Raw genomic sequence first — 17,495 nt, forward strand, 5'->3', positions numbered from 1 at the left:
TCCGAGTTATGTATGATTCCAATGATGTATCTGTTTCTTCAGAAACTCACATAGGAGGTATTGGATTCAAGCAGACAAGGTATGAAGTTGGTTCTTCCTCTTTTGTTGTCTTTCAGTTTTCAGCAGGTGCTCCTAAGTGCTGTTATATTTTAAAGTTCTGAAATTTTACCTTTTTTTCGTAGATGGATCGTGCTGGTGCTGGTGATGGTTCCAAGAAGAAGGTATTTCTTCTTCTTTTGTTGTCAGACTTATTTTCTCATAACTTATTTTCGTTCTGAAGTTTTCAACTGCACTTTTCTGAATGTTTTCTTCCATCTTTTTTTTGGCAGATGGATGATGCTGATGCTTCTGATGGCTCCAAGAAGAAGGTATTTTCCTTTTTTTTCTTGTTATATATTAGTTTTCAGATTCTAGATTTCTTTTTATTTTTGTTGCTGTTACTGCTACTGTGCAAGTTTTAGTATGTAATATGTAATTGTTCCCACTCTCATAAATTCAGCGACATTTTCACATGCAATATTGAATGAAAAACATTTTTGTTAGTGTCTTAGTTCTTTTTTAGTTTCCAATTTCTGTCACTAACATTTTTTCAGATCCTGAGTTGATGCTCACTGCATTCTTATTTTTCTGTAACGGTGAATGCTCAACTGTTAATTTAGAGGTTGTGCATTTCTTCACGGATTTGTTATCATTTTTTTTGGAAATAATGTCTCCAAGTGCATGCATATCCTGAAACCTATTTTGAAAATGTTTCTCAGTAATTTTATAACAAATTGTGTGTATATATATATATATATAGAAACATATATATGCTGCAAGCTCATTTTTTGCACATTTGTCTTTTATATATATTGTGAACCTTGTAGACAAATTCTTGTCATGCAATATAACCTTTTTGCACATTTGCTTATTTTTAGGTTGTTCAACTAGGACCGAGTGTTTCCAAGCGCAAGTACGAAGAAATGGCTAGCTCTGATTCTGAGAAAATTGCCACAACTAAGGTATACACAATATCTCATTCGTTCTTCAGGATCATAGTGTTTTTGATTTTGCTAAAATGATACACATGTATGTTAGTGCTTGATTTGTTATGATACGGTTGAGAATTTAATTTAGTTACATGTTTTTACTATCCTCTATGCAATATGATATACCCTTTTGTTCATTTACTTTAGTTTTGTTTTTTCTTGTTTTTTACTTTTTTTGCAAATCGTGGTAATAGAGAAGAATTCCGAATTGCAAATCTTTTGCCACCTAGTCTTTGTGGTTGCCACCTAGTATGATATTGTACAAAATGCAGTTTTACCTTAAACGAAGTACTACACAGTATGAAAATCTGAGTTTTTAGTTCAAGGCATGCTTTTTTGGTAATCCTTTTCTGTATCCAACATACGAACTTAAATTTTTAATTCTTTTTTTGTTTTTTGCTCTATTTTTTTATACAAAAGGACTTCAGCCGTAAAACAATGAAGATTTCAGCTGTGACCAGGGCTCAGCTCAAGATCCCTTTTGGGGATACTGACAGAGTAGTCTACTGCGTAGTAACCAGCAACACCCACTCAGCTGCATTCTGTGTTGGACATGCTATGTTTGATTGCGTTGGGCATAGGAACTTTACAGTGGCAGATCATTATGTGAAGGATGCAGTCCTAGTTGCTTTTGAGGATCCTTTTGATGTCCTTCTTGTTGCTGGTAACGACATTCGTTGCGGTCCAGAAGCACTGATGTCTGTTCACCGAGTGACCAGAATTGAGCGCAGTGTGTTCCTGATTGGGATGGCTACTTTCAGAAGAATATCATCACTGCAGCAGACCCAAAAGATGACAATGATGACAACGAAGATGATGGAGGAGAAGGAGGCAGCGACTCCAAACCTGATTTCAGCTTCTCTGGTGGCAATTTTGCTGCTGGTTTTGGAGGTGACGGGCATGATGGAGCTGGAGCTGGTGCTAGCATGTCTGCAGCATGATGCGTTTCAACAGAAGTCAAGACCGGAGCTAGTAGTTCTAAGTAGATGTTTATGATGATGCAACCGGTAGTATTTTACGGATGCTGCTTAGTTTATGTGCTTCAAGTTTGGTTTGTGTGTAGTTGTTTTGCTTTGTGTCTATCTGTAGCAGAATATTTAGGTATTTGAACTTTATCTGAATCTTTGTCTTGATATCAGTACTCTATTTTTATAAATGTTTTTAATATGAGTGGTTCATTGCCTCTTTGATTTTTTTGGAAGTTTCTTGTTGTTGAATTCGATTTTGCAGAAAGTTCGGAAAATGATACATAGTAACCTACTTATTTGTCAAAATGGCACAAGTAAACTCCGCACCAATTCATCTTTCAATTTATAAATTACAATTGAAGCATCATTGCATACACATTGACACCAATTATTTTGTCATTTTTCAGCATGCACAAATCTGATAGAGCTTCAATTCCAAACTTCATTTACAACGCCTTCTTCTTGGTCTTTCCAGTGCCTTCTTTTTTCTCTGATTTGTAGAAGAAGAAAACAACTTCCAATTAGACCACTTGTATGTTTAGGAATTTTTACTACACAAACTTTTCAAATGTAAATAATGCTGACGTACCAATGCATTTACTCTTCTTTGTTGTCTTTGCCTTCTCATGATGTGAATCTAATGCAATGCTCTCTTTTCTAGCTGAAATTTGTGAATCAACATAACGTATGAGAAACATTTTTTTTAGAATTAGCTAAAAAAAATTTGTCTGTGTTTGAAATCTGAAAATACAAAGAAAACTTGTACCTCTCTTGTGAATTTTCAGCGTTGCATTCTCTTCTGCTGGTTTACATGCAGTTATCTTGTGACCTTGTTTGCCACACCCAGAGCAAGTCATTGTTGGCTTGGCTATAATTTCCTCAACTATGCTCTTTTGCCTTCCTGTTTTCTTCATTCTGCCTTTTGGTTTTACGTATACCGGATCCTTTAGTGTGTTCTCAGAATTGCTACCCAAACTCAAAGCCGTTGCAGTGTCAGATGCCAGCTCTGATGCAGAACATTTTGGTTCCTCGCCTTCTGCTATGCAAGGTATGCCCATTATTAATTTCTCCAAATTGCTTATCTGCTCACTCATAATTTTCCTCCTTTCAGGATTTTTTGAGGCTTCAGAAGCTAATTCAGTGAGCCTTCTAGAGAATGATAAGAAAGCCATTTGATCATCCAAATCTTCAAGGTTTGTCACATGTTCACTGATTTTTTCTGATTTCTTTTCTTTAGGTCTCCATCTATCAATGAAATACTTCTCTGCTATTTCATCAATGTTCAATGCTTGGATCACTTTGAGTGCATGACAGCATAGTATGCCATCCTTTTCAAATTTACCACATATGCATGTGAAAGACTCAGAGTCTATGTCCACCATCACTATGAAAGTTCTGGGGTTATAGTCATACAGTGCTTGCGTTGGTGATTTGAAAACTTCATATTGTTTGTTTTTTTCAACTTCAGCCATGTGAAACTTAGTTGAATTCATCAACTCTATCTGAAATTTGTAAAAAATGCCTCTGTTATATATTTTTGCTGCCTGCTTCTCCAATGCCCAGTCACTCCACATTGTTGGAGAAGTTCTCCTTGCCACAGAATCATTTTCTTTTCTTTTTTCTTCAATGCTTTGTGATATTCTATCAAACTCTGTCATGAAAGCAATCACACTGTGAGTTGAACCTACATTTGCTTTAAATACAACATTGGTGCCTTCGCTTCTGGCTGTTGTCTGGATGAATGGATAAAAGTGTTTCTTGAAGTAGACAGGTACAAATCTCATCTTGTTTTTCCACATAATTGCAAAGTACTTGATATGTTCAACATTGTGCTGTTGAATCATTTGTGGCCACAATTCCTCAAATCATTGCACTGTCTGAGAGTTCAGGATTATGTCATGAAATTGAGCATGCAAGTGTTGGTTCTTTCCAAATGTCCTCCTAGCTTTGTTCTGAGCTTTTGTGAGAATGTGGAACAAACAGTTCCTATGATTACAATTTGGAAAGCATTTAGGTACTGCTTTCTTCATAGCTGCATCTTGATCTGTTATGACAGATTTAGGAGCTTTCCCTCCCATGCATTTCAGAAATGTCCTAAAGAGCCACTCAAATGTTTCTTTCTTCTCATCTTGAATAAAACCACATGCAAAAAGGCAGTTGTCTCCATGCCCATTTACTCCCACAAATGGAGCAAATTTCAGATTGTATTTGTTGGTCTTGTAGGTTGTGTCAAAACTGAGAAGATCGCCGTACTGCTGATAGTTCCTTATTCCACTGCCATCTGCCCATAATATATGCATCACATTCTTTTTTGGATCCATTTTGAATGAGTAGAAGAATAGTGGATCTTCTGACTTTTTCTGTTCAAAAAATGATACTACTTGCATCATATCATTCAGACCATTTTCTCTTCTCATTTTTGTACCCATGTTGCTAATCTATTTTGGGGTGTAAGGCAATGAAGACAGACCCCTTCCGCGGAAGAATGACATGATTGCCATTATCTTCCTAGTTGGTATATTCACTCTTTTGCAAGTCCTTATCAAGTCTTTTTCTTGTTCAGTTATATACTTGTGTGATTTCAGGAACCTGACTTCACCTGATGGATGCAGTTCGTGATTGTGTTGAATGATCAGCCCTGTGATCACCCATTGCTCAAGCTCGAATTTCTAGGTAACAACCATTTGAGCCTGACACTCTGTTTTGATTGTATAATTCCTTCTCCTGTCCGTCGTATTCTCAAGGATGGTTGGTGCATTCTTATCACCTTTGTGCTTTCTCCTTTTAGCTCCTGTTGCTGTTGGCTTTGTCCTGTTCCTAGGTTTACCAGACCTGTTGCACTTCAAAGTAATTCTTGTTACTTTGTTATTGTGAGCATCTTTCTTTTGGCAGTGATAGTTTGCAGCTTTTTGTATAGAAAAACCTGCAATAGCTGCGTATTCATTGTAGAATCTATGCGCATCGGCTTCACTTCCAAATGTCATGTTTAACGTTGGCATGTGAGTTTTTTCATCTTCTTGGCTGAGTTTCAATGCTTTCTCTATAACCTCATTCTCGAGGAAAAATTCAATATCTTCTTGAGATAATTTTTTCTTATCTTTGCTTGATTTATTCTGGGTCTCATCCTGTTGGTGCTCAATGTCCTCGTCACCTGATTCATGCATTGTTTCATCTTCTTGGTCTGAATCTGGCAACTCATCACTACTATCAAGATTAGAGTCTTTCATATGTGCTGCCTCATTTTCTTGTTGCTCCGTTTCAAACTCTGACTCGTCACTTCCACTTGTGCCATCTGTGTCAGTTGTTACTGCGTAATCAGGACCTTATAATTCTGGCTCATTCATTTTTGCTATCTGTTCTTCGTGATTAGTAAACATTGCTTGCGCATCACTTGAAACAGAGTTATGCCAACTCTGCTCTATTTGTTGCAACTCTGAATACTCACAATCTGCAGACATTTGCCCATGAATCACTGTGTTTTTCTCCAGGTAATTATCCTCTGCGTCAGTTTCATTCTCATCACTACTGCATGCGAGGTAATCTTCACTGTTAGTTTCAGAAATATAATCACTAGCTGCACCTTCATCCACTTCTTCATTACAATATGTGTCTCGCATTGCATGCGTTGTTTCATTCTGAATCTGCATTATGAGATTTTGTCATATAGAGATTGTCTAACATTTTCCACTCCCTGGGAAATTCTGATTTTAAGATTTCATTTTTTAAGGAGAAATACCTGGTCATTAATGCTTGTTGTCAAGAGAGAGGTGAAACTTGTTATAGGCATAGCCATGTTGTCACTTCGGAGATGACTCATGAGAGTCATTTGTTTCATCAGTTGTGTGTATGACTGCGGAACTCCTTCTGGTGCAAGCACTTCATCTATCATTTCACAACTCTGTTTTGCAGTCTGAACTTCATGCTGCTAGTCAAAAATTCATAATCATTTATCAGCAAAAAACAGTGTTTTAAATTTCAATTTTCTTGTTAATTAAGTTTCTATGCATTATTGTTATCATTTACCTGTTTTCCGATTTGTTTGTTTTGCGCAGCATTCACTTGGTCTTGATGTACTCCATAATTGGGCAGAACTACTTGCTTCTGCAGAACAACTCAAATAGGTAAGTTCATTTTATCACTATTTTTTCCAGTGCTCAAGTAAAAGAGAAAAAAGAAACAGAGTTTTACGTTAGTTGATTTTCTATCTGAATGTTCTTGTTGACAATGTTCATTCAAATTTTTCAGCACCTGAAAAAATTAATATGAGTTATTTCTTCAAATAACAATCACTCATAAAATAACAATCAATTATAAATCCAGAAAATAGCTACTAACCGTGTTGTCTTTCTGTGATTCTGCACTGTAAACACATTCTGGTTGGAAAACATCTTCTGCCTGTACATTCATCTGCAAAAATTAAACTCAGTGAAACTAAATTTTGATAGTTGGATCTCAAAATGAACTAGTAGATGTGTACAGTTCAAATAAAAATCCAATTATATATTTCTTTTATGTATTCAGTTTTGAACACACACATTTTTATTTTGCACAACAAGCAACTTCAGTTGTTCTTATTTGCAAGTTCTGACCATTTTTCCAAATCCTTTTTTTTAATTCATGAAGGTGATATGATGCCAGAACAAAAAAAATCATGAAGGGGATTATTAATACTACCTTAGAAGTTCGAGATTCAACATAAGGTTTGCTTCTGTTTTGCCTTGCTATGTTGATTGACAGATCTGAAACATGAGAATGATATGATAGCTGATCCTTTCTTTCTGCTGATTCTTTCAACATGGGATCTCTGAGCGTCCAGGCATCAAGATATGAAGGCACAACATCTACAAAATTCAAAGAAGTGATCAGGAGGTTGAGAACAGGTTGCTTTTGACTGGATGAAATGGTAGGAGGAGATCTATAAATTACTCACAAGAAATCAGATCATCTGCTTTGGATCTCTGGACGTCTGGAAGAGAAGGGTTTTGCCTTGCTATGTTCTTGATTGACAGATCTGAAACATCCGAATGATATGATAGCTGGTCCCTTTTTTCTGCTGATTCTTTCAACATGGGATCTCTGAGCGTCCAGGCATCAAGTTATGAAGGCACAACATCTACAAAATTCAAAGAAGTGATCAGGAGGTTGAGATCAGGTTGCTGTTGACTGGATGAAATGGTGGGAGCAGATCTATAAATTACTCACAAGAAATCAGACCATCTGCTTTGGATCTCTGGACGTCTGGAGGAGAAGGATTTTGGGAGCAAGAAATGCAATCAGAAGAAACAAAAGAACAATCAGCTGATATCAAATCAGATCAAGTCAATTTGTCCTTCCATGGCGGCGGCTGGCGGAAAGGGGGAGGAACGGGGGAGGAAGAAGACCTAGCAGGGTGGATGAGTTGTGTGCGTTAGGTGGATGTTTGTTTTAGTGGGTAAGCTTGTTAGCGGGTACATGCCCGTTATTGGCCTGGGCTGTAAACAGAAACCACAAATGATAGCCAGAAACAATCAGAAACAGAGACTAAGCGTTTAACTGGGCCTGTCGACTGACACCATTATTGGATCAGTCGATTTTAGTTCCGAATCAGCTGATGCATGTTTTTGCCATTCGACTGACCATTTCTTTGCGTCAGTCGATTGACAGGTAGCCGCTCCCGGAAACGGTCCCCTTAGAATATGTACTACAGCTCCACAAACATGGTCATGCTCGGTCAATGATTTGGTGGATCCCCCACTGCCTACACACAAATCACACTCGGTGTTCTAAAAAAAATCCAACTCATAATTCTTTAAATTTTCAGTCCATTTTTTAAGAATTGAAAATTTCCAGTCTTTCTAACAAATTATCAATACTTGAGCAAGTCAAGGAGAACAATACAAATATATCAACTCAAAAGCACCTTTGGTGGCAATTCGATGTTAATTGTGCTCCCTTCAAGCATCTCGACAACTCTAGTCATCGTTGGACGATCTATAGGACTCAACTGTATGCACCATAACCCAACCACTATCATCTTCCTTATAGTCTCCGAGGTCTCTTCATTAATCTCAGAAGCACTAACGCAATATTCATCTAAATGATCATAAATCCATTGCGGGAAATATTGGCTGCTAGACTCACTATTTTGACTAACATTCTTATCCCTTGCCCCAACCATTTCAAGAACCATCATTCCATAACTGTAAACATCGGACTTGGTACTTACTGATCCAAATTGCTTGGAAATAAACCTCGGGAGCAATATAGCCTATTGTTCCTCTTGGACCACCAATGGAAATAACACTTTCTTTATTGAGGCACACTGCTTGGCAAGTCCAAAATCAGAAATCTTTGGACAGAAATTTTGATCCAATAGAATGTTGTGGGGCTTGATATCAAAATGCACTATGCGGGTATTGCATCCTCTGTGGAGATATTCGAGTCCTCGAGCAATGCCCACTGCTATATCAAATAATTTCTCCCAACCTAAAGTATTTCCACCTTTAGAGCCATCTTTGAAGGCATACTTTTCAAGTGAACCATTAGGCATATAGTCATAAATTAGTGCCCTTTTGGATCCTTCCAAGCAAAATCCTAAGAGAGTAACAACGTTAACGTGAGAAGTTCTACTAATGCTAGCTACTTCATTGATGAAATCCTCCCCATCAGTCTTGTAGTCCTTTAGCATTTTGACTGCTATCCGATGACCATCAGAGAGATCGCCTCTGTAAACAGCACCAAATCCACCCTGACCTAGCTTTTCAGCAAAAGATCTCGTTATTCTTTTCACTTGGGCATAAGTGTATCTTTCCAAATGGATAGTTCCATTCTTTTGTAGGATGGACTCAATCTTTGCTCTCTCTTTTGATTTCCTTTTGGATCCGTACTTCCTGTAGCCCAACCAAAATGCAAAAGGAAGCATAAGTATGCTCAAGCTGCCTGCTATTACATCTGCGTCAAAATTTAGGAGGGAAAAGGCATCAAAAGAGGAAGCACCTTCAACAATCTTCTAGTAGTGATGATTGCATCTTGCGAAATGTGTGGAAATATTCTAGTATCACGTAATAGAGAGAAATGCATCTCAAGTTAAAGACCCTTTTGGCATACCTACTTGTATTGTCCATTCTAAAAGGCTAGATATTTTTATATTTACGTCATAAACTCCAGATTTATCTACGTCATAAACTCCAGACCTATTTAGGGCATGTCCAGAACTCGTGCCACTTATTTTTGCAGGGTAAAAATGGGAAGATGCAAACAAACTGTCATGTGGCTGAGAGATCTTACATATTTTTATTCTTGTCTTTGAGTGTCCATGCCCTGTAGAAATTTCAGTCGTTGAGTTGATAAAATGTGGAGGAGGAGGTAACTCAGGAAAGAAGGGGGAATGGTTGATACTACTGGAATAATTCCTCTTTGGCTGATAGGTGCTGTAGTTGGTATTCCCATGCCCTGCAGAAATTTCAATATAAATGCTCGCGGGTATATGGAAGATGCATTTCTTCATAAATATAAGTTCTTCGCCACAAGTCAATATTCCTTCAGTTTATCGTACACATTCAAAAAGAAGTAACTTTGCTATTCGGCTACTGGTCTAGCACATTAGTAATTTCTGTTGCAGGAACAACTAGTGTTGTTCTCTCTAAAAAAAAGAACGACCATTGTTTTCTATGCATAACCTCTGACAGAGATAAGTTTATATACATGAAAAATAAGGGTCAGTTCTTATTTTCTCGAGAAAAGATCATCACTTGAAGTTGATCTTATACTAACCAATAGTGAAGCCTCTTCTCAGTTTTAGGATTAGTGGTGATGAATTTTGGTTTGAGATCAGAATGGTGTGATTGTTTTTTTTTAAGTCAGAATAGTGAATGTCATGGGTAAGCGAATACTGTCAAGTGACGAACACAACTTAACTAGTGTTCACAGGATAAGACGTCGATGATGCACTTCTGAATTGGTCTCGGTGCTAAACAGATGATATTATCAGCCACAGATGGATTTGTCTGTGCTCAATGTGCTAAGAAGTTTGACACACATCATTCATATGGATATGATATGCCCACAACCATAAGGTGGTTCTTGTTGAGCAGTCCCCCAAAAATATGAGGGAACTGAAGTTTCCAGTGCCAACGAAGTCCAGACCGAGTAGTCCGAGCCAAGGTTCCTGGTTCAAGATGGGCTTCAGTTTTTTTTTTCTTTTTTTTTTTTTGCGGTGGAAGATGGCCTTCAGTTTAACTACTAACCTGAACAACTATATTCAAGTTACAGGCATTGGCAGACCTGGAGAAACGAGAGGAAACTGAAGATTCAGAGTTAGATCTGACAGGCTTGATTAGCAGTGATCAGAAATGTGCCGTCTCAGGAAGATGCAAAGCCACAGCAAGTGACGGGCCCTCCAATGCATGAAAAGGGAACATAATGTACGAGATGCAAATAACACAACATGGGAAGGCCAAAACAGCCATGTAAACTCAAAAAATAATAGATAGAAGGCCTTAGATATCATATGGCAGGCTGATCAGTGATCACTTCTCCTTAGAACATCTCCATGTACTGGCAATCTGGCATGATACCATTGGCAATAGCAGTCGAAGAAGAAGGTGAGCTCGTCCAAGGAGTCGATGTAGTCCAACCACTTGTTACCGAATGTCACATTGTGTGGTTGACTGTGGGGCACTTGCACTCCCAAGAATAATGGTGTAATTTTTGTAGAATAACTCCGTGTAGTTGTATTAGTCGAGTGGAAGGAGTGGGGCGTCCTGGTTTTCTATGGCGGCTGGCAGAAGATCTTCAAATCGGATGAGTAGTAAGGTGTGTAATCGGGGATTGTTTGAGTTGAATTTGACAGATAGCATGGACAAGTTGGACATAACTAAAAAAGAAATAAATGAAGTGGAGTTCCAGTTTCTCGACCTTAATTAGACACTAAAAAAAGATCTATCAACTTTGTAGCACAAAGAAGAACGTCAAGGTGACAAAGGATTACCATGAGCCGGAGCCAATGGCCTGAACCACATTAGATCAACAAGATAGTAGCCCCCAACCAGTGCTGGATTGATCCGAACTGTAAGCAGGCTAAGAGAATTTTTCATCGCAATAACTTGGTTGGATGAGAAGCTATTTCCAGTGTGGGGAACTATGTCCATTGTCATATTTATCCCAGAAGTTCCAAGAACATAGAAATTTACAATCTCAAACTGAGTAACCCGCAAATTGAGCTGTGATGCAAGCTCCTCAAGAAATTCATTGCTCCAATTTGAATTCAAGGAAACATTGCCAAGAAAGAGCACAATTCTTACTGGGTAAACACAACAGCAGTCCTGACTGCCTCGTCTCTGTACCATGTTCAGAGCACAACAGCCTAGTAAAACAGAGAATGAATTATCACATAATTGACTGCTCGGCATTGTATCTAGAGCAAATATGAGGATGTACTAACAAACAGCAGTATCTACGATTGAAGTCAATGTGATCCGTCACCGTTCATTATTTACAAAACTGCCACCGACTCTAAAGATTGTTTCACCAGTCACGATTCCAAATTGATGGATCAAAACATAATGCTTGAATTAGCAAAAGCTAACAAGCTTATATAATTTACAACTAGGTAAGACAATTGCAAAGCTCAAGCTAACAAGCTTATATAATTTATGAATATGCTATTTTCCCAAATGAGGAAGATGCCAGATTAGATTAAGATACACAAGTATCACCTTTTATGGTTATTTGTAGTCATGTTTGACATGATGAGATCATTTGTAATTAAATTATTTCAGGATCTAGGAAAAGTTACCATCATGTGGAGATACTGGGGGCTGCACTGATCCAGAAGGAGCTGCACTAGTATTCGAAGCTGCATCAGGGGAGGCAGCACCCACATGAGGAGGAACTTCTTCTGCTGAGCGCCTGCTATGCTGCACGGAAGGATCAGACAGGTCCAAGGAATCAAAGGAGACGCCAGAAGCACCAGAGATGGAGCTATAGCTCGGCGTGGAGATGGGAGAGTGCACAGATGATACAGCTGATGGTGATGAATATAGCTTCTTTTGTCTATGGTGACCCATTGGAATACTTGTGACAACTTTGGTTTGGGGTACCATGGGCCGAGCTGAACTCCATTCTTGTGAAGGAGACATAATAGGAGTGGGAGTGTCAGCCTTTAGAGCCGATGTTTTGCCAATCAAATCGGTCTCGTTGATAATCTCCAGAGCCAACATGACAACCAAGAAATTAAATAAAAGCTTCCTTGGAGCTGCTTCAAACAGTCCTGCCAAGAAACAGTACAACCAACCAGTCAGCGTCATCTTAAGACAGGGGTGTGCTGCCAAATGCCGAGAGACAGGTGCAACCAATTCATATGAACTCATATATCTACTCCCTCTGTAAACTAAAGTAGTGACCTAAATGCCCTTTAGTGATCTAAATGCTCTTATATTTCTTTACAGATAGAGTACATAATTAGTGTGAACAGCCCATTATCCGCATGGCCATTACAAATAATACACTGTGAGTGCAGAGCTCGAATGCACCGATACGGATACGGGTATCAGTATCAGACCAATACGGATACATAAATTCGTCATTACAAAAAAGTGCCAATACGGATACGTTGTAGCTACTCAAAGCAATCTGGGGAGATGAGAATAAGAGATCTTCAGAGATCATAGAAGAAAGAAGAGGAGATGAACTTGGTTGGGCAGGAGAAATGAAGAGAAGTGTACATATATGGCTACTGCGTGAGAGGGGACGTTGGTGAGGAGGAGGATGGCTGCTGCGTGAGAGGGGACGTTGGTGAGGAGGAGCAGCTTGTCGCCGGCTAGCCGCCGCCACCGCTGGCCCTGGGACCTGGGTGACCTGCCGCTGGCGACACAGCCGCCGCCTGGTGTGAGCACGGGAGGGAGGAAAGACCCTGTGAGGGAAAGGATGGGGGGCATCGGGGCACTAGGGTTGCTGGTTGCCTCTTAGCTGGGCTGAGTGGGCTCTTGCCTGGGCTGGAAAAGTATCCAAAACGTACTGGCAAAGTATCCTTCGAGTATCGCAATTGTTTTAAATCACTTATTCTCGGATACTCTAGGGATACGTATCGAGGGCGTATCGGAGAAGTATCGGTATCGGATACGGTTGAAGTATCCGTGCATTCGAGGTGCAGAGAAATTGCGTTTCAAACTGGTGAGGTCGAAATGTTTTCAAGATCATAAACTAAACCCATCTACCGCCAGCGCAAACTAGCTGAACCGATGTGAAATCAGGCTACAAGACTCTATTTGTTTAAGAAAGTGCAGAAATAAAATAATACACTGACTCGACTGCTCATCATCTCGATTTCCTCCATAGCATTTCTTAATTAAGTGCCTGTTCGGAGCCCCTCCGCTCCACAACTCTGCCACGGAGCGGAGCGGGCTGCAGTTCAAATTTTGAAAGCAGGGGAATAGGTGCTCTGCCAGATTCGTGGAGCGGGTGGAACTCATTACCAAACAGGCCAAGCCAATAAGTAGTTCTTCTCTCTGGCAACCGACCTACCTACTGAAGCAGCGCTGTCTGATAAGAATGGGCAAGAAAATACAGTGCAGATGTTCCATGAAAGGCACGGGGTTCATGCCATCAGACAACTCTACGCCACACAGCACAGCAAGGGTAACGGAGGACCTACGAGCCCCTGGATCCACCATTCCCAGGACTCCCAGTCGAGCTCCAAACGGGGCCACTCAAGCTAAGCAAACACGTACGACATCGAGCACGGGTCCCTGTGTTCGAACGTAACCTTGGAGTAAGCTCAGATCGGGGGAGGCTGACTGACCTTGTTCAACGCGGCACATGGCATGCCCGGGCCGCATCATCCCCTGGCGCGGCGGCTGGAGGGACCGCGCCGGCGGCAGAAGGGGAGGGAGGGCTGGGTATAGAGGGAGCCGGAGCCGGAGCCGCGCCGTGAATTCGTCTACGCTTTTTTCCCTCTCTGCTACTACCACTCAACCAGTCAACATGTGGTGGGAATTTGGCAGAAAGAAAGACGGGAGCATGTGGGAGGACGCGGAGTCGCCGACATTTCAGTGCTCGGGCGCGTTGGCCGGCGCGACTTCCTATTCCCCACACGCAAACTTGGGCGGCCCAGGCGCGGGGCAGGGCTCCCCTGTTTTTCTGTTCGTTTCGTTTTGTTTTTTCTTTTCTGTTAGGTTTGTCTTCTTTAAAATGTTCGGAATTTTGAAAAAAGTTCTGTATTTCAAAAAAAAATTATGAATTCGAAAATTGTCTTTTGATGCTAGTATGAAGTGAGTCTGTTGCTTCTGCCTCTCCGGGGCTGTCAATGAACACTTCTAGTTCTTTTTTTGAAAGAAAAGATAGATCATGTTCTACCTTATGCATTCAAAACACTTCTAGTTTTGATGAACAAATTTTGATTTTTTTGATAAACATCTTTTTAATATTGATGAACATTTTTTGTATTCGATGAACAGGTTTTATAATTTGAATTAAGAACATTTTTTGAATTGGATGAACATCTTTTGAAAATGGAGGCATAATTTTTTAAATTTGATGAACAGTTTTTAATATGATGAATAGTACCTTCCCAAAACCGGAAGAGGGTACGCTGAGCCGGCCCAACTCACTTAGCGAGCACCGGGGGGGGGGGGGGGGCAATAATAAAGTTATTATTTATTTCCTTATATCATGATAAATGTTTATTATTCATGCTAGAATTGTATTAACCGGAAACATAATACATGTGTGAATACATAGACAAACAGAGTGTCACTAGTATGCCTCTACTTGACTAGCTCGTTAATCAAAGATGGTTATGTTTCTTAACCATGAACAAAGAGTTGTTATTTGATTAACGAGGTCACATCATTAGTTAAATGATCTGATTGACATGACCCATTCCATTAGCTTAGCACCCGATCGTTTAGTATGTTGCTATTGCTTTCTTCATGACCTATACATGTTCCTATGACTATGAGATTATGCAACTCCCGTTTGCCGGAGGAACACTTTGTGTGCTACCAAACGTCACAACGTAACTGGGTGATTATAAAGGAGCTCTACAGGTGTCTCCGATGGTAGATGTTGGGTTGGCGTATTTCGAGGATAGGATTTGTCACTCCGATTTTCGGAGAGGTATCTCTGGGCCCTCTCGGTAATGCACATCACATAAGCCTTGCAAGCATTGCAACTAATGAGTTAGTTACGGGATGATATATTACGGAACGAGTAAAGAGACTTGCCAGTAACGAGATTGAACTAGGTATTGGATACGACGATCGAATCTCGGGCAAGTAACATACCGATGACAAAGGGAACAACGTATGTTGTTATGCGGTCTGACCGATAAAGATCTTCGTAGAATATGTAGGAGCCAATATGGGCATCCAGGTCCCGCTATTGGTTATTGACCGGAGATGTGTCTCGGTCATGTCTACATTGTTCTCGAACCGTAGGGTCCGCACGCTTAACGTTACGATGACAGTTATTATGAGTTTATGCATTTTGATGTACCGAAGGTTGTTCGGAGTCCCGGATGTGATCACGGACATGACGAGGAGTCTCGAAATGGTCGAGACATAAAGATTGATATATTGGAAGCCTATGTTTGGATATCAGAAGTGTTCCGGGTGAAATCGGGATTTTACCGGAGTACCGGGAGGTTACCGGAACCCCCCGGGAACCATATGGGCCTTAGTGGGCTTTAGTGGAAAGGTGAAAGGGGCAGCCCAAGGTGGCTGCGCGCCTTCCCCCTCCCCTAGTCCTATTAGGACTAGGAGAGGTGGCCGGCCCCCCTTCTCTCTCTCCCCACTTGAGGATTCCTATTCCAACTAGGATTGGGGTGGGGAGTCCTACTCCCGGTAGGAGTAGGACTCCTCCTGGCGCGCCCTAAGGCTGGCCGCACCTCTCCCCCCTTGCTCCTTTATATACAGGGGCAGGGGGCACCTCTAGACACACAAGTTGATCCTTGAGATCGTTCCTTAGCCGTGTGCGGTGCCCCCTGCCACCATATTCCACCTCGATCATATCGTTGTAGTGCTTAGGCGAAGCCCTGCGTCGGTAGAACATCAAGATAGTCACTACGCCGTCGTGCTGACGGAACTCTTCCCCGACGCTTTGCTGGATCGGAGCCCGGGGATCGTCATCGAGCTGTACGTGTGCTAAGAACTCGGAGGTGCCGGAGTAACGGTGCTTGGATCGGTCGGATCGGGAAGACGTACGACTACTTCCTCTACGTTGTGTGATCGCTTCCGCAGTCGGTCTGCGTGGGTACGTAGACAACACTCTCCCCTCTCGTTGCTATGCATCACCATGATCTTGCGTGTGCGTAGGAATTTTTTTGAAATTACTACGTTCCCCAACAGTGGCATCCGAGCCTAGGTTTTATGGTTTGATGTTATTTGCACGAGTAGAACACAAGTGAGTTGTGGGCGATATAAGTCATACTGCCTACCAGCATGTCATACTTTGGTTCAGCGGTATTGTTGGACGAGACGACCCGGACCAACATTACGCGTACGCTTACGCGAGACCGGTTCCCCCGACGTGCTTTGCATATAGGTGGCTTGCGGGCGACTGTCTCTCCAACTTTAGTTGAACCGAGTGTGGCTACGCCCGGTCCTTGCGAAGGTTAAAATGGAGTCTATTTGACAAACTATCGTTGTGGTTTTGATGCGTAGGTGAGATTGGTTCTTGCTTAAGCCCGTAGCAGCCACGTAAAACTTGCAACAACAAAGTAGAGGACGTCTAACTTGTTTTTGCAGGGCATGTTGTGATGTGATATGGTCAAGGCATGATGCTGAATTTTATTGTATGAGATGATCATGTTTTGTAACTGAGTTATCGGCAACTGGCAGGAGCCATATGGTTGTCGCTTTATTGTATGCAATACAATCGCGATGTAATGCTTTACTTTATCACTAAGCGGTAGCGATAGTCGTAGAAGCATAAGATTGGCGAGACGACAACGATGCTACGATGGAGATCAAGGTGTTGCGCCGGTGACGATGGTGATCATGACGGTGCTTCGGAGATGGAGATCACAAGCACAAGATGATGATGGCCATATCATATCACTTATATTGATTGCATGTGATGTTTATCTTTTTATGCATCTTATCTTGCTTTGATTGACGGTAGCATTATAAGATGATCTCTCACTAAATTATCAAGAAGTGTTCTCCCTGAGTATGCACCGTTGCCAAAGTTCGTCGTGCCCAGACACCACGTGATGATCGGGTGTGATAAGCTCTACATCCATCTACAACAGGTGCAAGCCAGTTTTGCACACGCAGAATACTCAGGTTAAACTTGACGAGCCTAGCATATGCAGATATGGCCTCGGAACACGGAGACCGAAAGGTCGAGCGTGAATCATATAGTAGATATGATCAACATAACGATGTTCACCATTGAAAACTACTCCATCTCACGTGATGATCGGTTATGGTTTAGTTGATTTGGATCACGTGATCACTTAGAGGATTAGAGGGATGTCTGTCTAAGTGGGATTTCTTAAGTAATATGATTAATTGAACTT

The 17,495-nt window shown here is 40.9% G+C and overlaps 1 protein-coding gene and 1 pseudogene across 5 annotated transcripts; both read right to left on the reverse strand.

The window, feature by feature from the left end:
* Positions 1-2,311: 2,311 nt before the first annotated feature.
* Positions 2,312-7,839, reverse strand: LOC125512801 (protein FAR1-RELATED SEQUENCE 1). Of its 4 annotated transcripts, none has more exons than XM_087528349.1 (9): positions 7,199-7,839; positions 6,927-7,109; positions 6,671-6,837; positions 6,332-6,403; positions 6,185-6,244; positions 6,020-6,097; positions 5,733-5,921; positions 2,763-5,637; positions 2,586-2,657 (listed from the first exon to the last, which is right to left on the reverse strand). In XM_087528349.1, the coding sequence occupies exons 2-8, from the start codon at positions 7,063-7,065 to the stop codon at positions 5,320-5,322; spliced, it is 1,023 nt and encodes a 340-aa protein (XP_087384475.1). In that variant the 5' UTR covers positions 7,066-7,109; positions 7,199-7,839; the 3' UTR covers positions 2,586-2,657; positions 2,763-5,319. The 4 variants fall into 4 exon arrangements, with proteins under 4 accessions (XP_087384474.1, XP_087384475.1, XP_087384476.1 ...); XM_087528350.1 differs by having other exon boundaries at positions 5,733-5,918; positions 7,199-7,833; XM_087528351.1 differs by lacking the exon at positions 6,927-7,109 and having other exon boundaries at positions 7,199-7,835.
* Positions 7,840-7,862: 23 nt separating this feature from the next.
* LOC125512800 (LEAF RUST 10 DISEASE-RESISTANCE LOCUS RECEPTOR-LIKE PROTEIN KINASE-like 2.3) lies at positions 7,863-13,912 on the reverse strand (annotated as a pseudogene). The gene is made up of 5 exons (XR_015608518.1): positions 13,776-13,912; positions 11,772-12,245; positions 10,965-11,339; positions 9,263-9,427; positions 7,863-8,926 (listed from the first exon to the last, which is right to left on the reverse strand). The product of XR_015608518.1 is annotated as an LEAF RUST 10 DISEASE-RESISTANCE LOCUS RECEPTOR-LIKE PROTEIN KINASE-like 2.3 (transcript).
* Positions 13,913-17,495: the final 3,583 nt, after the last annotated feature.

This window comes from Triticum urartu, chromosome 6A (assembly GCF_056163025.1).
Source record: "Triticum urartu cultivar PI428250 chromosome 6A, HENAU_Tu73, whole genome shotgun sequence".
Taxonomy (NCBI): Eukaryota; Viridiplantae; Streptophyta; class Magnoliopsida; order Poales; family Poaceae; genus Triticum; species Triticum urartu.